This window comes from Camelina sativa, chromosome 3, assembly GCF_030686135.1.
Source record: "Camelina sativa cultivar CO46 ecotype springtype chromosome 3, ASM3068613v1".
Classification (NCBI taxonomy): domain Eukaryota; kingdom Viridiplantae; phylum Streptophyta; class Magnoliopsida; order Brassicales; family Brassicaceae; genus Camelina; species Camelina sativa.
Window position 1 is genome coordinate 1529654 of NC_141882.1, and position 23280 is coordinate 1552933.

The following is a 23280-nucleotide window of genomic DNA, read 5'->3' on the forward strand; positions in this document are numbered from 1 at the left end:
CGTTGCCATTGATGAATTGATGATGCTACCGAAGCTGTGAGGGTATTCTCATATAAAACATCAGCGCATTTTGTATTTTCTGAAAATGATTAAATTTGGTTTTCAAATCTTCAGGCCGAACTACAGTTCCATTGGAGCGGCAAGCAACGATGATGTGTAAGACAAACGTTGATTCATCTTGTAAATGTCAAATGTGATTTTAAAACCTTAATCTAAGCAACATATTCCATCTACCTCCTTAGACTGGGGAACCACACGAATAACTTCACAATTCAAACACACATCACTAAATATTAGTCTTACTCCAACCATTCAACGTGTGGTACCAACTGCAACAAGGTCATGACATGCCAAACAAGATGAGGTTCCTCAAGGTTACGAACAATATGATGAGTTGCGAAAACATTACTTGCACAATTGTAGAGGCAAGGCAACGACAAAAAGGGTTCCATAACTGTTGTTACAGCTAGGCAACTCTCTGTTAAACAAAAAAGGTACACTACCCAGAGTATAATCCCTCAGAGTAACTGTTAGTCTGTTACATACCTCTCCTGCACCCCGGACTGCAACAAAGACTAAACAAAGATATTGTATATGTTTATTCATAGCCAATTGACATAAACCGTAATTATCAGCGTTACATATGTTTTATGCAATCATTTCCTTCTGAGTATCATCAAAAGGAAGGCAGAGTTAAAAACACATTCACACATCTACATGTTAGGCTTTATATATAATAAAGCTTATTCTAATCATTTGCAACCATTTTTCCCCAAACTTGTTGCAATCTGATCAGAAGAATCTTGAATACCTTCCAAATTCTTCCCATCTGATGCCAACGAGCAAGAATGAGAAACGAAGAACACACTCGAAGAAGAAGAAGACTCAGCAGTCGAAAACAATTCCCTTTCGTCAAATCCTCTAGATTTCTTCATGTCTCTCTCTTCCTCTTCCTCTTCCTCAGGTTTCCCTCTCTTTGACCCGTTGTAACGAACAGCCGAAGGTACTTGTTGGTCATTAGAAGACACAGACGGGCAAAGTCCAGGTTCTTTAATGGTATTAGCCCCTAAGGCCTCGAAGCTATCTGCTACAATCTCATCGGGTGCTGCCCCGATCATTATCTGTGCTTCACGGGTTCTTGAAATGGCTTTAGCGAGTAGCTCACGAGCTGTGTCGATGTCCACAATGGGTTTTGCATAGTTTGTCCCGAGTTCCACACCAGAAGCTTTGAGTACGGTTAAAGGAGCGTCCCATGGATGATGGATCCATTCAGTTGGCAATCTCGCAAGCTCGGGAAGCCATTGCCTTATGTACTCACCTTCCGGGTCATATTTAGCGCCTTGTAACTGAAATTAAAACAGAGATTTTCATAGACTTCAGAACTAAAATAACCATAACCAAATAAGCCTAAAAACTCTAAACTATAAGACGAGTTTCATAGCTTACCGCGGGGTTGTCCAAGCGATCAAGCTCATGGCCATCAGGTATGCTCCCAGAGATATACTGCCAGCCAAGGATGTCACATTCCAAATCAGCATCCAAAAGTGTATCCCAGAAATATTTCATTCCCCATTTCCAAGGAAGGAGAAGAAACTTCACAGCAAAGCTCGAAACAATCACTCTTATTCTGTTATGCATCCATCCAGTTGCCCAAAGCTCTCTCATTCCAGCATCTACCAAAGGATAACCGGTCCTGCCTTGTCTCCAGGCTTTGAACTTATCAGCATCAGCATCCCAAGGGAAAAACCGAAGATGACTCAACAATGATTGCTCGTGAGTAAACGGGAAGTTGAAACAAATATACCGAGAGTACTCTCTTAGACCGATCCCTCTAAGAAAAAGATCTGCACTTTCTTCTCCTTCACTGTTCTTATCTCTTGACCATATAATTTGTTTCATCCGGGCACACTGGAAGACATGCCTGACACTTATTTCCCCAAAATGGAGATATGGAGAAAGAAGTGATGTTGAATTCCCAACAACTTTCTTGCTGCTCTTTGCGTAATTCATCAACTGCTTCTCGATGAACTCATTTAGTATCTTATCAGCATTGCTCCATCCTGGAGACCACGCTCTAGTTAACAACGCATTGCTCGGCTTTTCAGCCTCATTCTCTAAGCCTAGTTCATCAATCGAACATGCCCAAACCGCTTCAGCCGCTAACAAAGAAAAGACATAAACTTTTACTACCTCCCTGAAGAAATCAAAAACGTTTTAGCTTTTACATAATACTCTTTTAAGGTATTACCTGCAGTTAATGGTATCAACCGCCAAGGAGGAGGAAGCATAACTGACTCAATCGGCATATCTAAGCATTTCTTCCAGTACGAACTGAAACTCGTAAAAGGTTTGCCCTTATCGCAGTATATCTCCCACGGCTCATACAATAGATCTCCATTGTAGCTTTGCACAGAGATCCCACGTTCCACCAGCTTCTCCTTTACGGTATGGTCCCGAACTAACGAAACAGGATCTACAACAAAGAATACATGACTTCATCAACCTCAGTTACATCAGAGTTTTCTTCTACACTAACTTCAAGAGAATTTTATATCACTTGAGATGTAGTACCGTAGAGATGGTTAAAGACGACTTTTGTAGCACCGGTAACACGGATACAATCCAAGATGGCAGAAACGGTGTTATGGGTTTTGATTAAAGTGAGGTCAGAGCCAAGAGCCTTCAAGGATTGAGATAAGTGAGCAAGTGATTGTTTCATCCACCATCTCGAAGCTCTTCCGGGATAAAACTGTCCTTCTTCTTCAGGACACCAAATAAAGACAGGAAAAACAGATCCTTCGTGAGCAGCTGCTGCTAATGCAGGATTATCCTCAATCCTTAGGTCTCTTCTAAACCAAACTATGGTCTTTTTGTCCATCGTCATAGTTATTAAGATGATCAGAGATTAATCAAAACCAAATCAGCTAAAGTTCCACACTTTAACCTCAAGCTCCACCAGATGATAGCTACTATATCAATAACAGAGAATGATTAATCAGAAAGCTATGATCTTTTATTTTAAGTCCTAAACACAAAATAATCTACAAAAAGACTACACGAAGGGTTTCTTCGATTTAACCCTAGTCCTTAAAACAGAGTAAGCAAGAGAATTTTCAATAGAGAGAAACGATAAATCAAAGGATGAAGATCTACTAAATGAAATACAAAAATCAAAAGCTGGAAGCTTTTTTTTTTTTTACCAGAACTTGAAATCAGCAGAGTAGTAGTAGATATCTCTCTCGGCGAAAAAGATCTCGAATCAAAAGACTGACAAAGGTTTTATTTTAGTGACTTGGGATCTTCTTTCTTCCTATTTTGGGTAAGATTTGAGATCTAACGAAAGACGAAAACATACCCATGAGTGAGAGAGTAGTAGTATGAATGTAATAATAATTGTGAAATATAATAATAATCACAACAAGCCAAAAGTAGAGAACTTTATCCAGAACTTGTGGCGTATGTTCTTATAATAGTGTTTTTTTTTACCGACATCTCATCTCTCATTTGCTCATCTACGATTTTATTGGGATCGATCATCATACCAAACCTTTTTGTAATAAGATATTTTATTTTGTTTATAAGAGAGATCGAATTGTGTTTTTGGGTGTTCTAGTGGGCCTTTAAACCTAAAGTGTAGTGAAGATACTCTTATCTTATGTTTAGAAATAAAACGTTTGGGGGCCAAGGACGGTGGTGGTTCATGAACTCGATTCGGCACATGCCCACTTTTGTAGAATCCATTAAAAAATAAGTCTACATAAAAAAGCTCATGAATTGTGTGACAAAAAAAAGGAAAACTTAAAAGGTAAAGAACTTGATTCTCATTTGTTCTAAGCAAAATCCATTGCTTTGTTACTTTACAAAAGGGAAAGAGAAGATAAAATTCTCTAAAACTTTGAATATTTGTGCTCCAGCCTTCATAAAACTCGAATCCTCGTATACCCTAATTAGTGGACCAGTGACTACTATTTGTCATAACTTATAAGGATCATACTCAAACTTTAAAAAGATTCAAGTATATTGTATTTTAAGTCCACACTAGAATTATAATTCGAAGTAGTCATTGGGTATTCTGCAAGACTAGGTAAAAATGAGCACAAACGATAAACCATGGAATTGCCTATTTTCCTTTTTTTATGGGTAAACCAAATCAGACACACATAATAAACGATATCCTGGTTTAGAAACAGACCAGGGACAATGCTCATCAAAGAGACACCCACAAAGAGGTTCTAAAACAGTGTTTTTGGAGTTTTTTTTAAAGACATTTCTTATTCCGACAAAGCCTTGCAGCAAGCTTTTTAACGATCTCAACTCTTATATGGCTTCAGAAGAAGAGTATTGGTTTAAGAGAGGCATGAGTACGCCAAGTCCTTCTCTTCCTTGAGCTCCTCTGCAGTCAAATCCATCTTCTTTCTTGATACTTCATCGATCGGAAGGCCTGACCAAAACAAAATTCACATTAGTATGCACAAATTTGGGTTTCAGAATTAGGATTTTGAGTTGTAAAAGCTTGTTTTTTTACCTTGGACAATGCTCCACTCTCCATTGCGACAAGTTACAGGGAAGGAGTAGATAAGTCCTGATGGAACGTTGTAAGAACCATCAGAGTATACTCCCATGGAAACAAAGGTACCCTGACCAATTAAATCAGAAAAAGAACTTATATTAGAACAACTATTATAAACAACATTGAAGAGAAAAAAAACAGAGAAGAAGAGTTTATTTATGAACCTCTGGTGTTCCAAGGACCCAGTCACGGATGTGATCACAAGCAGAGCTAGCAGCGGAGAGTGCACTAGACAACTTCCTAGCCTTGATGATTGCAGCTCCTCGTTGTTGAACTGTAGAGATGAATTCTCCGTTCAACCTACAGTAAATAGTTAAATGAAATTAGAATTTACTTCGAGAGCAAAAAGAAAGGGTCTTAAGTTCTATGGCATGACAATCATACCATTCATCGTCCTTGACGAGCTCACGGACAAGCTTTTCACCAGAAGAGGTCTGCACTTTAGCATGGTTGACATCTGGGTACTGTGTGGATGAGTGGTTTCCCCAAATGATCACGTTCTTAACATCAGACACTGGCACGCTCAACCTCTCAGAGACCTGACCCAATGCCCTGTTGTGGTCAAGCCTTGTCAAACAAGTGATGTTCTTTTCAGGGATGGATGGTGCAAATTCCTTCAGGATCAATGCGTTGGTGTTGGCGGGGTTAGCAACAACAAGAACCTGAAAACGACAAAACGAGAGAGAATGTCTGAGCAAGAGAATCACAACACTCCACTGTAACAATGAAACCATATTAATAAGCAAACAGCTTCCATCACCTTGCAGTTTGGAGCGGCATGCTTCTCCAATGCTGCAGCCTGAGATTTGTAAATAGAGACGTTCTTGGACATCACATCCTTTCTCTCCATTCCTTCTTTCCTTGGGAAACCACCAACCATAACAGCAACGTTGACTCCAGTACATCCTTCAACGGCATCAGTTGTAGCAACAACACCTGAAAATAATACACGTCAAACGTTCATCATCTTTACCCACTCGAGCAACATCACAGGTTAAAAATATTCACAGGTTAAAAAAACAAACTTTTAAAAACTCTTAACTACCTTTGAGAAGAGGGAAAGCAGCATCGATCAACTCCATCTTGACACCGTTAAGTGCTTCAGCAGCAGGAGGAATATCCAACATGTGGAGGATAACAGGCTGGTCAGCACCAAGCATGATTCCCCTTGCAATCATAGGGACAAGCGCGTACCCAATTTGTCCTGCATAACCACAACAGTTTGTTAAATGTCTAACAAACTATATATAATCCATCCCATGATCCCAAAATCAGATATGAGAGCAACTCAATCAATCGATGGTCGACTTCTACAGAAATACAACAGGATGGTTCATGCTTGAAGCAAGATGACTATAAGAATCCTAGTACGTTCGATGTAATTCGAACCTAGGAGCAAGGTCAAGATCTAGCAAACACATAAGATCAGATCCAACGAAACAAGAGTTGACCTATATTTCATCAATCAACGGTATAAATAAAGACTATGCAGAGATCTGACTTAGAGTAAGCAAGAGCTTTGCGAATATTTACTAGTAGGAGATCCAAACTCAGAGATAGAAGATAATATACATGATCGCAAAACACATAAGGGTTTATACCTGCAGCTCCAGTGACGAGAACACGAACTGGTTCCTTGGCCATCGGATCTAGATCGGAGATTAACGCCGGGAAAAAGGATCGGAGTTGGAGGATTTTGGACTTTTGAGAGAGCGGAGAGACAGTGAAAGATATATCGTTTAGGATTTTGTGTCCGTGAAGCTCACTCTTGTTTATATTTATCGAAGTTATCGATGGAAAACAAAATATTCATTAAATATTTTATGGGCCTTTTAAGATAAGGCCCAAAATAATTTAAGCCCATAGTTTACAAAACCGTGAATCATCAATTTAGCATATATATATATATATGGTGGCGATAAGGCGAGAAGAGAACCACGTCCACAACAATCCCCGGTATGGCGTCATCTTACGTCACCATCTCAACGGTTACTCCGACGGCCAGCGGCAGCAACGGTACGTACAACATTCGAGGTTTCGCTGGCTTACCCTTCACGCGTCGCCGTGTAACTCAATCACCGAATGCTCGGAGGAGAACTTCGGCTGTGGTGAAAGCGTCGACGAAGAAGAATGCAATGGAGTACCGGAAATTAGGAGACTCCGATCTTAACATCAGCGAAGTTACTTTTGGCACTGTAAGGATGAATCTCTTTTATTCAAATTTGTTGGCTTTTGAATGGGTCAGGTTTATAGAATTGGAAGTTTTATGTGAAATTTTTTCGAATTCCAGATGACATTTGGAGAGCAAAATAGTGAGAAAGAAGCTCATGAGATGTTGAGTTATTCAATTGAAGAGGGCATCAACTGTATTGACACTGCTGAAGCTGTAAGTTTTTTTCTTTTTAGTAATCTTTATTTGTTCACATTTCTCTTCAAGTTTGGTGAAAGTGTTTGAATCTTTTTTTGCTTTATGTATATCAGTATATGTGACTATGTGTTTTGATTATTGACAATGCATATATGAGCTAAAGACCTATATCTTCTCTGCCCTGTGTCTTGTAAAAAACACATGTATTGTGATATAGGGAAGTTTTTGGTTTGTGGAAAATGTCATGTAAGCCATGAAGCAACCTGAGTATTGTTGTAAGAATTTACAGAATGACATATGTATTTGAATTTCAACTGTTTGGAACTTGGAAGGGTGATATGTGTTTGTTCTAAACAGCATTATTTAGTTGATAAGATTTTAACAATTGTGTTTAGCTTTCTGGCACTTGCTTAGTCGTGTAGATCTGTTGTGGTTATTTTTTAATTTATGTAGTCATAGATTGTTTCAGTACCCTATACCGATGAAGAAGGAGACTCAAGGAAAAACCGATCTTTATATCAGTAGCTGGTTGAAGTCTCAGCAACGTGACAAGGTATCACCAATCACCATCCATCTTTCTTTGGATGCATATTGTAGTGTTATAGTTCTTGGATTCTGTTGATTGATATGGAAACAGTTTATACTGAATTTTGACTCGTTGAAGTTCCTACCTGCTATATAACTGTTAGTAAAGTTTACCCTTCGTGTTTGAAGTCATCACTGTCTTTGTCAATTTAATGGTCAATTTAACTGTTAGTCAAGTTTATTCTTCGTGCTTGAAGTCACCACTGCCTTTGTCAATTTGATGGTCAAGTACTCGAGTATTATTCCAAATCAGCAAAACCTCCTTGAAGTTGTAGAATTTTCATTAATGTTTTTTTTTTTTTTTTTTGCTGTGATCAGATTGTTTTGGCAACTAAAGTATGTGGATACTCAGAAAGATCAAGTTACTTAAGGGACAGTGGTGAGGTTCTGCGTGTAGATGCTGCTAATATCAAAGAAAGTGTTGAGAAAAGTCTTAAGCGCCTTGGAACTGATTACATTGATTTGCTTCAAATACACTGGTAATATCGCCTTATTTTGTGGTCTAAGCCTAACTCATATGCTACATTGTTTGAGAAAGTTGTTCGTCCTTCCATAGGCATAATATTTCTATTTCATCATTGAATGTCTCAAAATCATGTTACTGAATTTTTTTTCAGTCCAGGCCAGATCGTTATGTACCACTCTTCGGTGATTTTTACTATGACACATCGAAATGGAGACCAAGTGTACCATTTGCTGAACAACTAAGGGCCTTTCAGGATCTCATAGATGAAGGAAAGGTAGTGCTACTCCTTAATAATCAGATGTTATATTTAGTTATAAAAACTCTTTATTGTAAACCTCGAACACAGAATTTTGAAGTGTTCCTCGAATTATGTAACAGGTTCGCTACATCGGTGTCTCGAATGAAACTTCATATGGAGTGATGGAGTTTGTTAATGCTGCCAAACTTGAAGGACTACCAAAGATTGTGAGCATCCAAAATGGTTACAGCTTGCTAGTTAGATGCCGGTTCGAAGGTAAGTTATATTTCTAGAAAACCTAGCGAGCAAGAGTGTAGGAGGAGCATGTTCTAAATTCTTTTGTTTTGGATTAAAATCACAGTTGATCTGGTAGAAGTATGCCACCCAAAAAATTGCAATGTTGGCTTGCTTGCTTACTCCCCTCTTGGAGGTGGCTCGTTGTCTGGGAAGTACTTGGCGCCAGACTCTGAAACTACAAAAAATGCAAGGCTAAATCTTTTCCCAGGATACATGGAACGTTACAAGGGATCCCTAGCCAAGGTTTTTTCTTGATCCAACTATGATTGCATCTTTTTATGTAGTGTAACAGTTAAGAAACGCTATCAGCTTGAATGTACTTGTAAAAAAGCAACGTGGTGAAAGTTTCTGAGGTCAATAGTATTTTTCTTCCGATGTCAGGAAGCAACCATACAATACATTGAGGTGGGGAAGAAGCACGGTTTAACTCCGGTTGAGTTAGCACTCGGGTTTGTACGTGACCGGCCCTTTGTGACGAGCACAATCATTGGGGCCACATCGGTAGAGCAACTAAAAGAGGACATTGATGCTTTTCTGATGACAGAGCGGCCGTTTTCGCCAGAAGTTTTGGCGGATATCGACGCTGTTTTCAAAAGGTTCAAAGACCCTTCTTTCGTTTGAAAGAACAAAAAGGTTTCTAATGAGTTTGTGTGACCTCACCATGAATTTGTTTTTTTTTAACAGTTGTTGTATGTCTCGATATGATAGATATACACACACTATCAGAGTCTCATATAATGAACCACAGTTACAAACGTTTGTGACTTTGTGTGACCTCAATAAGTTAATTTAGCATAAATTTGTTTTTTCACAGTTATACACACTCTCAGAGTCTCATATAATGTAATGAACCACAGTTACAATTACAAACGTTTCAACTTCTAATGATTTTATAATGGACCTTAACCAATTCCAGTTTATCCATTAACCTTGTTATATTATTGGACTTGTACAAAAATAATTGATGGGTTGGGCCGATCTCAACGCAGCCCAGCAAGAAGCACTTTTTAAGTAGCGGACGGAGATAACTGTAAGTTAGCCGTTGAGGATGTAACGGTAACTTATGACGTCAAAGCTGACTTTTTTACTTCTGAATTCGGAAAGTATCCGTTAGTAATTTTCCCAGCGGACGAAGGTAACTGTGAGTTAGCTGCTGTTGAGGATGTAACGGTAACTTATGACGTCAAAGCTGACTTTTTTACTTCAGAATTCGAAAAGTATCCGTTAGTAATTTTCCCAAACGGTAACTAATGACGTCAAAGCTGACATTTTTACTCCCGAACTCGAAAACTATCCGTTAGTAATTTCCCCCAACGGTAATTTTTTATCTATATATAGTAAGCAATATACACGGCTTTTTGTCATAGCTAAACAATCCAAAAGATGTAAATAGAAAATCAATAGCCTCTCCTCCTCTCTCTCCCTCTTCACTCCGGCGGCAAAAACTCAGCTAAACTTCATACACCTCCAAGGCTCCAACTGCCAAAACTCAGCCCTCTTTTTATTTTACAGTGAGTCACTTTGATATACGTTTTATTTAATAATTGATATTTCTAGTCTTTTTGGCATGTTGTTTGGGTTTATTTCACTCGGATAACTACTCCTGGCTCTTAGTGCTTTGTTTTTTTGACCTATGTTAATATTAATTTTGATTTCTATGATATTCTTGTCGATACTTCTTCGTTTAAAACTTATGAACCAGCCTCATATATATTTTCGTTGTTATTATTTCTTTGATTTATATAGACAGTAATGTATTAATTAAAATAATGTTTTTCTTTTTTTTTTGCAAGGTGTCGTTCGGATGAGGAGGATAGAGCTTTTGAGCCAGCAACAATTCTCCAAACCAAGAAACCTGGATTGCAGTTTCCTCGAGGTTAGTTTTTTCAAGAAACCACCACTTGTATCATCAACAAATAGTTAGTTAAAGCACTTCTTATCCGAAACACTCAACACGACTTTTAATTTTGAACATTTCCACACACGCTCGAAGCATTTTTTAGTGTAAAACTCTTCTCTTTTTTTGTTTTTTTACCTATGTTGATAATTTCTATGCCATTCTTGTTGATTTTTCGTTTGAAACCTGTGGATTAATTAAAATGCTGAATGGGTGCCATGTTTTATATATTATGATCAGCCTCATATTTTCGTTACAATTTCTTTGATTTGTATTGGTAAAATCAAAATATTTTTGTTTTGCAAGGAATTTTGGACGAGGAGGACTAAGCGAAGCCAACAACAAAGCTTTCAAGCCAAACGTTTACCCAAACAGAAATAGCAATTTCCTCGAGGTTAGTTTTTCAATGTTTTTCAAGAAACCACCACTTAATAGTTAAAGCACTTCGTAGTCGAGACACTTGATATTTTAGAGTAAACACATTTGTTTTTATGCACACTCACTTAGTTGAAGCGCCTTAGTCAGAATATTGAAACATGTAGTCGAAACACTAAATCATCAAAAGTAACATACATACGCAGAATTGAACTCTTTAGTAAAATATTAGTCGAAGCACTTAGTCATAATCATAATCCCACGTCTAAAATACACACTTAGTAAACACCAAATCGATTCAACCCATTTTAGTACTAAACTATTTAGTCATCAACCTGATTCTGAAAGAACACTTCATAAACAAACACTTAAGTCAAAATTTAACGAACCACTTAGTCTCTCTAAAAGCACTTGAGTAATTCAACTAATTTTTTAACTAAATTCAAAATGTTTATAGGCGAAACATTTTTCCAACCAAAAACGACTCAGATGAGGCCTAGTCAAACAAACACTGAAGTTGCGAAGTTGAGAGTAGCATTTCAACATTTAAGTGGAACACTGCTCGACTATGACAAAAAAAAAAACTTTAGTCGAAACACACAATTTAGGCGGAAAATACTACCATCAGTTTTTAGTTCAGCAATTGTTTCGTCATACTGCCATTTTTAGTATTATTGGTAGCCTTTAAGTTTATCTATGTGAACTAGTTCTAATTTTAACTAGTCGAATAACAAAAGGTTGCAGCGGATATCAGCGGATATTTATCAGATGCATGCACAAAGTACGAAGATAAGACATTAAACCGTTTTTATTTACCATTCAACAAGTTTAGTTCCAATAAAACAGAGATTAAAACCGCTATGTAGCAACTGCAAACTATTTTTTGTATACAGTTTGTTATACACAAAACAGAACGGTCTAATCTAGTTACCATTCATTACAAAGTAGTTTTAGTCACTTTTAATTAGTAAAAGCACAAATGTTAAATTAAACACCTTATTATTATTTTTAGCTAACTTTGACCAAAATTCAAAACATTTCAGTATAGTGGAAGGTGAAGGGAAGGTGCAGGAGCAAGAAAAGTGACACTAAAATCAAGCTTTTCCAATTTAGCATGATTACATTGTTTATATATCTTTTGTGCCAATAATTTCAGAAAAATATTTCACGAGAAAAACTAATTAATTAGTCAAATCAATCATATAACTTTTTTTTTTCTGATATATAGAACCTCTTCGAAATATGTTTATTTTTTGTTTGGTGTGAACCTCTTCGAAATATGTTAGTTTGAGGATAAATTGACCTAATTTATAGTTCTCAAAATAATTAGGGAAGTGAGAACACAATTAATGGTCAGATCTAGATCTCGTCGTCGGTCATCTACCTTTCAGGTTTTCACGAGTGTGTCGAACGGACGATATTCATTTTAATATAAATTGAATAACAATAATACAAGTTGCAAGCATGGTTAAATAATAAAATCACCGGTCACCAATTTGGGGTTAATCAGTAATGACCGACACAATGAAATATGAATACAAAAACGCGTCCACAGTCTTTTTTTTCTTTTTTCTTTTTCGTTAATTCCGTGTCAATGACAGTGACTTCTCCCAATAGGCCACTCTATTTTTTACACAGCAAAAAAAAAAAATCCCATATCAAACCTAAATTGTTTTGCAAGAATTAAATAAAAAACGAAGAAGATAAAACTGAAAACGCATTATAATGTCGAATCTAATTGCGATAAAATCGTTTTTATTCGCTGTAGCTATATATCTGTATATATATGAATTTACAAATTGGTCCAAAATAGATTAAAAACACACAAACTAAAAAAAATAAAATAAAAAGATATAACAGCAAGTCGACAGTGTGGACATGGAGAGAGACCTTTTCTATCTAAAAAGCCTTTACAACGAAACACAACACACTGTACCTTGTATACATCTCTCTCTCCCTATTCTTGGAAATAAAAACATTTTTAGCCACTGAGAAAAAAAGGTATCATTCACCTTGAGGACGAGATCTGAATCTTGTAGTATAAAGTTTTTTTTTTTAATTTTTTTTATTCAATTTATATTTAGGCATAAAAATCGTTACTTTAAAGCCCCAAAAGAAAGAATCCAACTTCATTCACTCTCCCCATTCTCGGATCTCCCTCAGTACCAGTGGCCACTCTTCTTGGTCGGTGAGTTTTCCCATCTTTCCTTCTTCTGGGTTTTGTTTTGAGATTCGTATTGAGACATTCGTTAATCAATGAGGGTGTTTTTACTTTTCCCGGGAAATTGAAGTGAGACTTTTCATTAAAAGCTTATACTCTGCTCTCTAGATCTAATTGAATTTTACAAAGATTCAATCTTTTTGACTCTTAAACCCAAAAAAAAGGTTGTCGGTGGCTACACTTTATGTATGTTACTTGGTTTACACTTAACTTTGATGCTTGTGTGTGGTTTCTGACCCAATAAACACGGATCTGAATCTTCCAACTCTGTTTTTTTTTTTTTTAAACAGCTTTTTGAATTTATGATTGCGTTTAAGTGCGCTCTAGTGGCTGTTTGCCAAACCTTTTTTACTAAAAGTATCTCTCACACTGTCTAAAGTCATTGTCTTTATAAGTGTTTCTGTTCTTATTTTGTGCAGAAAGAAGAGAGAAGAGTGTGGAAAGCATTTTTTGTTAACTATACTCTGAAGAGAGCTCTTTTGGTTGTAAATTACGTTTGGATGATGAGAGGGAGATCTGATGGAGGCCAAAAGAAGCGGCTTATTGCTTCGGTCTGTGTCGTGGCTTTATTCGTCTGTTTCTTGTTTATGTACTATGGTTCCTCTAGCCAAGGTGCATCAGCATTGGAATATGGACGATCTTTGAGAAAACTCGGATCTTCTTATTTGGGTGGAGATGATGATAATGGTGATGCCAAACAGGATGATTCTGTTACCAATGCAGAAGACAGTCTTGTTGTTGCCAAAAGTTTCCCTGTAAGTTGTTTCATCAATATCTCAAAAGTTTGGTGTGTAACTGCACAATTTTGTTATGTTTTTATGTGTAAGCTAACTCTTTTGGTATATATGTTATAAAGGTCTGTGATGATCGACACTCGGAAATCATCCCTTGCTTAGATAGGAATTTCATCTACCAAATGAGGTTGAAGCTTGATTTATCTGTAATGGAACATTATGAACGGCATTGCCCTCCTCCTGAAAGACGGTTTAATTGTTTGATTCCTCCACCATCTGGCTACAAGGTGCTCAATTTGTTTTTTGTTTTTTTTATTTGTTGCTTTGATTTGATTTGTCTCTGGTATCTTGTCTTGATTATTTTGTTATTTATATTGATAATTTAGGTTCCTATTAAGTGGCCTAAGAGTAGAGATGAAGTGTGGAAGGCGAACATACCTCACACTCACCTTGCAAAAGAGAAGTCTGATCAGAATTGGATGGTTGAGAAAGGCGAGAAAATTTCTTTCCCAGGTGGAGGCACTCATTTCCATTACGGAGCTGATAAGTACATTGCATCAATGGCTAACGTAAGCATCTTTTTTGGCTCACTTTTTTTAACTTCTTCTAGTGATAACTTGTTTCTAATGATTTTATTACTTGCAGATGCTCAATTTTTCGAACGATGTATTGAACGACGAAGGAAGATTAAGAACGGTTCTTGATGTTGGATGCGGAGTTGCGAGTTTTGGAGCTTACCTTCTCGCTTCTGATATAATCACAATGTCATTAGCACCTAATGATGTTCACCAGAACCAAATCCAGTTTGCATTAGAGAGAGGGATCCCTGCTTATCTTGGTGTTTTAGGTACCAAAAGGCTTCCTTACCCGAGCAGATCATTCGAGCTAGCTCATTGTTCTCGATGTAGGATTGATTGGCTTCAAAGAGATGGACTCCTTCTTCTTGAGCTCGATCGTGTACTAAGACCTGGCGGTTATTTCGCTTATTCGTCTCCTGAAGCTTATGCTCAAGATGAAGAGAATTTGAAGATATGGAAGGAGATGAGTGCTCTTGTTGAAAGAATGTGTTGGAGAATCGCTGTTAAAAGAAACCAAACTGTGATTTGGCAGAAACCTTTGACTAATGACTGTTACTTGGAGAGAGAGCCCGGGACACAGCCTCCTCTTTGTCGCTCAGACGCTGATCCTGATGCGGTTTCCGGTGTGTTAATGGAAGCTTGCATCACTCCTTACTCCAAGCGTAAGTTTGCTCTGCATTTACTCCAATTATAACCGGGAGTTTTGGTTGTTTGGTTCAGTTTTGTATGCCATATGTCTCAGTGATGTTCTGTTTTTCTATATGCAGATGACCATAAAACAAAGGGAAGTGGGTTAGCTCCTTGGCCAGCTAGGTTGACTTCTTCTCCTCCCCGTCTTGCGGATTTCGGTTATTCAACCGATAGGTTTGAGAAGGACACGGTACTTGAACCACCGCAACCTTTTTGCAACTATTGATCTTACTTGATTGATTTTTCCACATATTTATTGTTAAAGCACATTCATTGGTTTGTTTGCAGGAACTTTGGAGACAACAAGTGGACAGTTACTGGAATCTGATGTCCTCAAAGATCAAATCAAACACTGTGAGGAACATAATGGACATGAAAGCACACATGGGTTCTTTCGCAGCTGCTCTGAAAGATAAAGATGTCTGGGTTATGAACGTTGTCTCTCCCGACGGTCCCAACACTCTAAAACTGATCTATGATCGTGGTTTGATCGGGACTAATCATAACTGGTACGTGTACCCGAAAACCCAAAACCTTTCCATCACTTGTGACAATAGTTCACTTTCTCACCATGCACCATTCCTTTTACTGTTAGGTGTGAGGCTTTCTCTACGTACCCGCGAACATACGATCTGTTGCATGCGTGGACAGTATTTTCAGACATTAGAAACAAAAAATGCAGCGCGGAGGATCTATTGATCGAGATGGATCGGATTCTTAGACCCACAGGATTTGTCATCATCAGAGACAAGGAAAGTGTAGTTGAATCAATCAAGAAGTATATGCAGGCTTTGCATTGGGAGATTGTGGCGTCAGAGAAGGTAACTACAGGTTCAGAACTTGACCAAGAGAATGAAGATGGTGAGAACAATGTCGTTTTCATTGTCCAGAAGAAACTTTGGCTCACCAGTGAAAGCCTTAGGGACACTGAGTAAACAAACATACTATCAAAAGCAGAGAAGAAACAAACAAAGAGAAAGAAATTGTTTAAATTCCACAAGTTTTTTATATAGTTTTTATTTTGATTTTTGTAGTTGATTTGTACGAGCGAATTATGATGATATAATACTACTAAAACTGTTCATTGTTTTCTTCTTTTTATCTTGAAGCATTCTTAAATTTTTCTCTTTCGATGTTTCTTATGTATTACTCTGACCTTATCGAACTCTTTAGAATAATTTTGTTTTCTCCAACTCGTTAGAATATTTAAGTTTGGTAAGAATGTGCTTCCATATGTTTGGTTGGTTTAGAATGTTTAACTATGTGATCTTTGCTGTCGGCAGTACAGTATATGTTTGACAGGTTATTGAAGAAAATGTAAAACAAAATAAATTTAAAATACGATATAGACATTTTGATTTCAATAGAAGAAGATTACTATTGACAAATTCAATGTAGAGATGTTGCCACTGTCCACATAATTGATTAGTTCAATGAAAATAAATTTATAACATTAACCAGTTCTCAGATTGAGATAAGAATCATCAGTTTCCATTTTAAACTGTTTCAAAATGTGGTTATCTACTTAAATTACTTTTAAAAAAATAGAGAAAAACTATGTGGTTGGTTATAAAAGTGGGAAAACAGTAAAAATTAATAGATTTATTTTAGTGCATGGCAGAGGAAATTGCATAGATTAGAGTTTAATAATAATGCCGACACAAAAGTAAGGGAACAAAACAAAATTATTCTCTATCAGTCTATGCATAATATATCTACAGTTTAAAATAAGTGTGATGGTAGGAAAAATAAAAGGGCATCTAATTCCAAACTTAATAAATACGTAATTTACACAAGAATATTAATATTATTAATGATGGACAAGTAGTATGTTGATTAGTTTTGTTATTATATGGTGGTGACTGAGATGTTTTTTTACTAATAGTGCCAAAATAATATTTACTTTTTTTGAAAAAATAGGGTTAAGCAAGCTTTATGTAAATTAAGGCATGTGGAGAGAGCTTACTTTATACAAATAAGTACGCAACTTAAGCAGAGGGTTGTTGTTGACCTTTTTGTCTAATTCATTCAAGATAAGGCAAAATTATTAAAATAAAAATATATATTAAAAAAAAAAAACCTTTTCTTCAACTTCTGCTTCTCAACTTTTTTGTGAAATTTCCAAGAAATAAAAGTAAAAATCACTCACAGGCAAGGCAGGTCTATCCATATCAGATTTCTCCATCACTTGTCGTCAAAAACGATATCTTTTTTCTCGCCGCGTTTTTTTTGTTCCTTCTTCTTCTTTTTGATTTATTGAAGAACGATTCTTTGATTTTGCTGCTCTGATCTGAAGTCTGAAGCTTTTTTGCTCGATGATGATGATGGTTGGTTGTAGTAGATGTGTACTAATCTCAGTTTGGCTGTAGCACAAGCTTTTTAAGTATTTAGGTTAAAAATCGATTTGGGTTATTCATCCAAGCATCAAAAAAGCTTTTTTTTTTTTTTTTTTTTTGTGAATTTGTTTCTTGTAGAAGAAATTCTTAGGGTTTTTTTTTTTTTGTTTTCCTTGTTGTGCTTTTGTGATCATTCTTATAACTAGAAGAAGGGTCTTTTAGGATCCTTTCGATCGGCTTTTTAGGCGACGCGATTTGTGATCTGTGTTAAATTGGGAGAACAAAAAAAGTCTACTTTTTTTTTTGTTTTTTTCATAAAAGGAGATAGGTAAATGGATCGTGTGGTTGGTGGTAAGTTCAAGCTCGGACGAAAGCTTGGAAGTGGTTCCTTTGGTGAAATTTTCCTAGGTTTGTTCTATTTTGTTTCTTTTTCTTTTTGTATATATAGATTATTCTTCTTTGTTTATGTCTCTACTTTTCTCAACTCTTTATGTTTTTCTGGATTTGTTTTGTTTCAGGAGTAAATGTACAAACTGGAGAAGAAGTGGCTGTTAAGCTCGTAAGTCCTTTTTTATGATGCTGTTTTGATTTCTTGTGCTATATATATATAATGCAGTGTCTATGTGCTTTGTTCTTGTTGGTCTTTGCAAAATGATTACTTACTTACCTCCCCTTGTTTGTCTTAGTGGTTATTTTTGATTTTAATATATGCTTCTTCACGCAGGAACCTCTCCGAGCTAGGCATCCTCAGCTTCATTACGAGTCAAAGCTTTATATGCTTCTCCAAGGAGGAAGTAGGTTTTGTGTTTTATGTTCACTCTCGACTTCAATTCTTACAGTCTTCTTTCTGTTTATTAATGTATATGTCTTTCTTTTCTTTTTTTTGGTTATTGAAGCTGGTATTCCTCACATCAAATGGTTTGGGGTTGAGGGTGAATTCAACTGTATGGTGATCGACCTTCTTGGTCCTAGTATGGAGGAATTTTTCAACTATTGCAGTCGATCTTTCACTCTTAAGACTGTTCTCATGCTCGCTGACCAGATGGTATATATATTTTTTCCTGCCTTCTCCCACACTGTTTGATTACATGTTCTTAGCTCGTTCACTTTGGTTTCGATTTTATTTTCGCCAGATTAATAGAGTCGAGTATATGCATGTACGAGGGTTTCTTCATCGTGATATTAAACCAGATAACTTTTTGATGGGTCTTGGACGCAAAGCAAACCAGGTGAGTTTTATAAGACTACTGTCTCAGAGCTTCAAGCAAGGATACATTTGGTTTATATTATCTTTGCTTCTTCCTTTGCAGGTGTACATCATTGACTATGGGCTTGCGAAAAAGTATAGAGATCTTCAAACACACAAGCATATTCCATACAGGTACACACTTTGTCTCCTCATGTATAGATAATACAGCTCGTGACGTATTTCAACTCACAAACTTCTATCCATATGAATTTGCAACTGTCGAAGTACATCTGTTTTCTTAAGTGAATGCGGCCGAAGTACATCTGTTTTCTTAAGTGAATGCCACTTTGTTAATCTAGAGATTTACTTCTTAGGGAAAACAAGAATCTTACAGGGACAGCTCGATATGCAAGTGTCAATACCCATCTTGGAATTGGTGAGTTTTTTTTTCCCTGCTTCTCACTATTTTCTTTGCTTTCTCCATCAGTTTGTATGTACTTGAGAGGAGTTGACACTCCTCATTTTCTTTACTAATATTTTTATATAATTACTCTTACACAGAGCAAAGCAGAAGGGATGATCTTGAATCTCTTGGCTATATGCTTATGTATTTTCTTCGAGGAAGGTAAAGTGATGAATCCGTATCTTTCTGTTTTTCTTTCTTGTCTTCCTACTATCAAACTTGTTCCTGATTCTTAATTGCTGTTTCAGCCTTCCTTGGCAAGGCCTTCGTGCAGGCACTAAAAAGCAGAAGTATGACAAGATCAGTGAAAAGAAGAGGCTTACTCCAGTAGAGGTATTGTTTTGCGTCCAGTAATTAGAAACTTCTATGATTTATTGACTTTAAGTTTTGAAGCTGTTGTACTATTGAAGTACTTGAGATAATTTTAACCTTTTGAGATGTTCGGCATTTATAATTACAACCTTAAAAATTTCCTTTGACAGGTCCTTTGTAAAGGCTATCCACCTGAGTTCACATCGTATTTTCTCTATGTGCGTTCATTACGGTTTGAAGACAAACCAGATTATTCATACCTAAAGAGGCTTTTCAGAGATCTGTTTATCCGAGAAGGTCTGGAAATTGTCGAAAATACTTATCTGCTGCTGTGCTTATTTTTATATAACTTTTAACAAAAAACACTCAAGAAATTGCTTTTGATTCTTATTTCTGCAGGTTATCAGTTTGACTATGTATTCGATTGGACAATATTGAGGTATCCACAGTTTGGCTCTAGTTCCAGCTCCAATTCCAAACCAAGAGTAAGTCTGTTTTGAAGCTATATAATGTGCAGAATTGTTATCATTTTTAAATAGAGTATCAACCGTTTCACGCTATTCCTCTGTTCCAATAGCCAAGCTTAAGACCTGCTATGAATATTCCAGTACCATCTACTGACAAAGCGGAGAAGCCTTCAAGTAAGCGTCAGCTTTTAAAACCTGCTTCTGCTTTATGTTTCTTAAATTTACAATCACTGGTAGAGTAACTCTTGATTCTTGTCCCAAGTTTCCTTGTAACTGCTCTTATTCTGCGTTTACTCGATTTGGTTTTGTGCTAAATTAACGTTTCTTCTCTCTGGTTAAAGATGTGTTGTTATGCCATGCTTAAAATTAATGATTCAGTTCGGGATACACAACTTTAACGCTTGTTGAAGGAACTTAGATATTAACAAACTTTCCTCTTCACTATATACAGTTGGGCAGGACAGTCGCGAGAGGTTCTCAGGTGTTTTCGAGGCATACACTAGAAGAAATGGTTCAGGAACTGGCATTCAAGCTGATCGATCTAGTAGACCAAGAACCTCGGAGAATGTTCTTGCATCCAAGGATACGGTTAGTACATCAAAAAACAGAGACACATTTCTATTACCTTTTTTCATAAACCTCAAGATCCAAGACCGAAACTGTCCTAATTATGTTTGTTGAATACATTTTGGGAAATTTCACACAAAGTATCTTTATTTGTTTGGTTGAATCAGCAAAACCAGGAGAGGCCAATCTCTTTATCTAGGAACCAGAGTTTAACAAGAAAAGCAGTTGCTGGGTCAAGTGTTCGAGCCACTGCCTCGGCTGATTTCACAGAGAATCGATTGAGTAGACTCGTCCCAAACAATGGTCGGTCCTCTACAACACAGAGGACCCAGTTCGCTTCTTCGTCCTCATCATTAGCCATGAAGGCTGCTCCAGCGAGAACCGCTCGTGACATTACGCTCCAGAGTCTCGAGCTCCTCAGTATTGGGAACAGCAAGAGGAAGTGACTGGCTGAAATTTGCCGTTTGCCGCCCGCCAGATTCACAGTTGGTTCATATCTTTATCCATCTTTGTTTGAGAAATTATTGTTAAGAAAGAAACATACATGATTTGTTTAAAGATATGTTATGTATATGTAATTTATACATGGCTTTACTTCATAAGATCATCAGTGTTGTTCATATTGTATTTTGTTAAATTTATATTATCCTCTATACCACCAACGTATGGTGCGTTTAAATGTGTATCAACTCTAAAGAATTTGAAGCCAAGTCATATACTGTAAATCATTCTTGTAACAAGAAATTATTAATTAAATTAATTTCTCTAAACAGTGGTAAAACAGGAAATATATATAACTTTACTTTACTTTCATTTCATATTATCCAGTAATGAAAGATGAATTAAGGATTCAAATAAAATAATGTAATTACATGTTAATTAGACCAATAACCATAAAAATAAATCTTTTGTCTATGGAATAAAATCTAATGTACAACTAAACATTATAATATACAAAACTTGTGACAATTGATTATTAAGTATATTGCTGAAGTTTTGTTACAAAGTAATTTTTATTTTATTTTTGCCGTTAATTACATCGTTGGAGATAATATATTACAAATTATTTAGAACATGATAATTAGATTATAAAAAAATAGATCACGGAAATTACTAATTTAGCAATTTCTCATAAACAAAAGACGGTTCTGAAAAAATTTCTAGTATTATATGAAATAATTGTGCGGACCGTCACTTTTGTATTTGACCATGACTGATACTCTCCGCATAAGCAAATAAATCCCATAAATCAATTCAAAGCCACATAGATAACACAAATTTGGGATAGATAACACCATAAAATGAAATATTTCACGTTGAAGGAAGACTATAAGCACAGAATTCATTTTAATTAGTTAATATTTACCAGAATAGATGATTAAAACTAATTAGGATTTTCCCAATAGAAAGCTGTATATACAGACTTACAGTGGAGCAAAGAACTGCATAATGTGTATTTGAATTAAAAAAATGTTTTTCCTAAAAGTGGTTGATTAATTTCCAACAAAATAATCAACTTCCCATTAATTAGTATCCTTCCCAAAATGAAAACAATCATTATTCTTAAATTTTAATTTGCATTTACCTTTTAATTTTTCCTTACAATGTTTGACTACTTTATATGTCTAGATATACCTATCTATATATCTTCATTTTCTTTATAGAAAACATTTACAGAAAAAATCCTGAACTAAATTCATGCATGATATTAGAACATAGTAAACGAAATGCATGCATGATATTATAGATAATAAATCCATCGTTATCATCATCATCATCATCAATAGTAAAACAAAGATAACACATATGGAAAAATATATTTCCTCATATAGTAGTCTTAGTTGGCGTCAGCTCTTCTCCTTTTCACTCATAAAACTTGTGTATATAAATAGTTGAAATAGATGTGTCTTAGGTTCTTCATCCCTCATTTTTTTTCTCTTGCATCTTCTCATTAATACAAAGCATCAAACCTAATCATCATGCCATATTCAAAGCCCCAAGAATGTGGAGTTTGTAAGCGAGTCTTCTTATGTCCACAACACCTAATCGCACACATCAACGCTTTTCACTCCAATCGCCATTTTCCCACCTTCTCTTCCCCAGCCGCCGCTTCACCCACCACCTTCCGCCACTACTCCAACCAGCTCATGAACCGGAACCGGAACCCTAATCCTCCTGCTTTTCAGGCGAGGACTCATTTGGATTACTACCGTAGTGGTTATTTGGATGATCAAGGGAACTTTCATAAAGGGTTTCCACCGGCGCCGCCGGCTATGATGACTCCGGCCAGTAAATATAAGTTTTTGCTGCCAAAGACGCCTAAGATATCGAAGACGCCGAAGCTGATGGATCTTTTTCCGGAGGAGACGTCATTGGAATGCATCCGTACGCTGCCGCTTCTTTGCCAGCTGGAGCAACGGAGACCGGAGGAAACTGTGACGGAGAACGGTGGAACCAACTCGAGTTTCATCGATTTGTCATTAAGGCTATGATGACTCTTTTGTAGTAGACTTGCCCGGTTAAATTAATTAAAATTAAACAAGAAAAATATGATTCTCGATTGGAGAAAATTAGGATTGTATGATAAGTGCTATGTCTTTGTTGTCGTTGTTTTAACAGTTCTTTGGACTGATTAGTGTATTATATTTGTGTTTCTTTTCGGATATTATTGTGTTTTTTCATTTTGCACCATATCTTCTTGTTATATCTTTTGACCATGATTATTATGAGATTCATGTCTAAATTGATTAAGTGCGTACATGTATACGCATTATATTAGATTAGAGAACGTACAACTAAAACGGAGAGACAACAAGTGTGTGTGCCTAATGTGTATTGTGAAGAAATAGTTTCTATACACATGAACTATTTATGTTTGTCAGCTTAAGGTTATATGCCACGTTTTGGGGCTTTCTTTGCCACTTTCA

General features: G+C 36.4%; 6 protein-coding genes across 12 annotated transcripts; 4 read left to right on the forward strand and 2 right to left on the reverse strand.

Annotated features, from left to right (window-relative positions):
• Positions 1–576: 576 nt before the first annotated feature.
• On the reverse strand, positions 577–3716 carry LOC104738959 (cryptochrome-2). Of its 2 annotated transcripts, none has more exons than XM_010485432.3 (5): positions 3201–3716; positions 2572–2969; positions 2249–2473; positions 1447–2159; positions 577–1346 (listed from the first exon to the last, which is right to left on the reverse strand). In XM_010485432.3, the coding sequence occupies exons 2-5, from the start codon at positions 2882–2884 to the stop codon at positions 753–755; spliced, it is 1845 nt and encodes a 614-aa protein (XP_010483734.1). In that variant the 5' UTR covers positions 2885–2969; positions 3201–3716; the 3' UTR covers positions 577–752. The 2 variants fall into 2 exon arrangements, with proteins under 2 accessions (XP_010483734.1, XP_010483742.1); XM_010485440.3 differs by having other exon boundaries at positions 2572–2966; positions 3201–3661.
• Positions 3717–4106: 390 nt separating this feature from the next.
• LOC104762202 (malate dehydrogenase 1, cytoplasmic) lies at positions 4107–6339 on the reverse strand. The gene is made up of 7 exons (XM_010485451.2): positions 6172–6339; positions 5616–5774; positions 5331–5506; positions 4955–5232; positions 4735–4870; positions 4526–4637; positions 4107–4441 (listed from the first exon to the last, which is right to left on the reverse strand). Exons 1-7 carry the CDS (start codon positions 6212–6214, stop codon positions 4347–4349), a joined length of 999 nt encoding a protein of 332 aa, XP_010483753.2. The 5' UTR covers positions 6215–6339; the 3' UTR covers positions 4107–4346.
• Positions 6340–6436: 97 nt separating this feature from the next.
• Positions 6437–9337, forward strand: LOC104762211 (uncharacterized). 3 transcript variants are annotated; one of them, XM_010485462.3, is made up of 8 exons: positions 6437–6765; positions 6861–6956; positions 7408–7491; positions 7842–8002; positions 8146–8263; positions 8368–8503; positions 8589–8767; positions 8906–9337. In XM_010485462.3, exons 1-8 carry the CDS (start codon positions 6529–6531, stop codon positions 9143–9145), a joined length of 1251 nt encoding a protein of 416 aa, XP_010483764.2. In that variant the 5' UTR covers positions 6437–6528; the 3' UTR covers positions 9146–9337. The 3 variants fall into 3 exon arrangements, 2 of the variants coding, with proteins under 2 accessions (XP_010483764.2, XP_087364018.1); XR_015594917.1 differs by having other exon boundaries at positions 6481–6765; positions 8141–8263; XM_087507892.1 differs by having other exon boundaries at positions 6496–6765; positions 7398–7491.
• A 547-nt stretch (positions 9338–9884) lies between these two features.
• On the forward strand, positions 9885–16212 carry LOC104762220 (putative methyltransferase PMT8). Of its 3 annotated transcripts, none has more exons than XM_087507893.1 (11): positions 9885–10035; positions 10318–10400; positions 10728–10815; positions 11840–12984; positions 13437–13772; positions 13874–14038; positions 14138–14320; positions 14397–14991; positions 15097–15209; positions 15308–15528; positions 15615–16212. In XM_087507893.1, exons 5-11 carry the CDS (start codon positions 13518–13520, stop codon positions 15952–15954), a joined length of 1872 nt encoding a protein of 623 aa, XP_087364019.1. In that variant the 5' UTR covers positions 9885–10035; positions 10318–10400; positions 10728–10815; positions 11840–12984; positions 13437–13517; the 3' UTR covers positions 15955–16212. The 3 variants fall into 3 exon arrangements, with proteins under 3 accessions (XP_087364019.1, XP_010483777.1, XP_087364020.1); XM_010485475.3 differs by having other exon boundaries at positions 12881–12984; XM_087507894.1 differs by lacking the exons at positions 9885–10035; positions 10318–10400; positions 10728–10815 and having other exon boundaries at positions 12608–12797; positions 12881–12984.
• A 751-nt stretch (positions 16213–16963) lies between these two features.
• Positions 16964–20973, forward strand: LOC104762236 (casein kinase 1-like protein 13). 2 transcript variants are annotated; one of them, XM_010485490.3, is made up of 14 exons: positions 16964–17763; positions 17874–17914; positions 18080–18149; positions 18252–18400; positions 18489–18584; positions 18666–18736; positions 18919–18980; positions 19106–19169; positions 19256–19340; positions 19490–19616; positions 19719–19804; positions 19897–19960; positions 20238–20374; positions 20521–20973. In XM_010485490.3, the coding sequence occupies exons 1-14, from the start codon at positions 17688–17690 to the stop codon at positions 20797–20799; spliced, it is 1407 nt and encodes a 468-aa protein (XP_010483792.2). In that variant the 5' UTR covers positions 16964–17687; the 3' UTR covers positions 20800–20973. The 2 variants fall into 2 exon arrangements, with proteins under 2 accessions (XP_010483792.2, XP_087364021.1); XM_087507895.1 differs by having other exon boundaries at positions 17682–17763; positions 18080–18400.
• A 1323-nt stretch (positions 20974–22296) lies between these two features.
• Positions 22297–23038, forward strand: LOC104762246 (uncharacterized). Its single transcript, XM_010485501.2, has one exon. The coding sequence runs from the start codon at positions 22333–22335 to the stop codon at positions 22843–22845; it is 513 nt and encodes a 170-aa protein (XP_010483803.1). The 5' UTR covers positions 22297–22332; the 3' UTR covers positions 22846–23038.
• The last annotated feature ends 242 nt before the right edge of the window (positions 23039–23280 follow it).

What these genes read in the sequence shown, in the direction of transcription:
- LOC104738959 (XM_010485432.3), bottom strand. Translation starts at nt 2,884, where the DNA reads ATGACGATGGACAAAAAGACCATAGTTTGGTTTAGAAGAGACCTAAGG. An exon ending in CGTCTTTAACCATCTCTACG is followed by an intron (nt 2,474 to 2,571) that starts GTACTACATCTC and finishes TCTTTGTTGTAG; the next exon opens with ATCCTGTTTCGTTAGTTCGG. An exon ending in GTTGATACCATTAACTGCAG is followed by an intron (nt 2,160 to 2,248) that starts GTAATACCTTAA and finishes TTTCTTTGTTAG; the next exon opens with CGGCTGAAGCGGTTTGGGCA.
- LOC104762202 (XM_010485451.2), bottom strand. Translation starts at nt 6,214, where the DNA reads ATGGCCAAGGAACCAGTTCGTGTTCTCGTCACTGGAGCTGCAG. An exon ending in TCTCGTCACTGGAGCTGCAG is followed by an intron (nt 5,775 to 6,171) that starts GTATAAACCCTT and finishes GTGGTTATGCAG; the next exon opens with GACAAATTGGGTACGCGCTT. An exon ending in TGCTTTCCCTCTTCTCAAAG is followed by an intron (nt 5,507 to 5,615) that starts GTAGTTAAGAGT and finishes TATTATTTTCAG; the next exon opens with GTGTTGTTGCTACAACTGAT.
- LOC104762211 (XM_010485462.3), top strand. Translation starts at nt 6,529, where the DNA reads ATGGCGTCATCTTACGTCACCATCTCAACGGTTACTCCGACGGCCAGC. An exon ending in GTATTGACACTGCTGAAGCT is followed by an intron (nt 6,957 to 7,407) that starts GTAAGTTTTTTT and finishes AGATTGTTTCAG; the next exon opens with TACCCTATACCGATGAAGAA. An exon ending in GATTTGCTTCAAATACACTG is followed by an intron (nt 8,003 to 8,145) that starts GTAATATCGCCT and finishes TTTTCAGTCCAG; the next exon opens with GCCAGATCGTTATGTACCAC.
- LOC104762220 (XM_087507893.1), top strand. Translation starts at nt 13,518, where the DNA reads ATGATGAGAGGGAGATCTGATGGAGGCCAAAAGAAGCGGCTTATTGCT. An exon ending in TTGTTGCCAAAAGTTTCCCT is followed by an intron (nt 13,773 to 13,873) that starts GTAAGTTGTTTC and finishes TATGTTATAAAG; the next exon opens with GTCTGTGATGATCGACACTC. An exon ending in ATCGGGACTAATCATAACTG is followed by an intron (nt 15,529 to 15,614) that starts GTACGTGTACCC and finishes TTTTACTGTTAG; the next exon opens with GTGTGAGGCTTTCTCTACGT.
- LOC104762236 (XM_087507895.1), top strand. Translation starts at nt 17,688, where the DNA reads ATGGATCGTGTGGTTGGTGGTAAGTTCAAGCTCGGACGAAAGCTTGGA. An exon ending in ATGTATTTTCTTCGAGGAAG is followed by an intron (nt 19,170 to 19,255) that starts GTAAAGTGATGA and finishes TTGCTGTTTCAG; the next exon opens with CCTTCCTTGGCAAGGCCTTC. An exon ending in AGATCTGTTTATCCGAGAAG is followed by an intron (nt 19,617 to 19,718) that starts GTCTGGAAATTG and finishes TTATTTCTGCAG; the next exon opens with GTTATCAGTTTGACTATGTA.
- LOC104762246 (XM_010485501.2), top strand. Translation starts at nt 22,333, where the DNA reads ATGCCATATTCAAAGCCCCAAGAATGTGGAGTTTGTAAGCGAGTCTTC.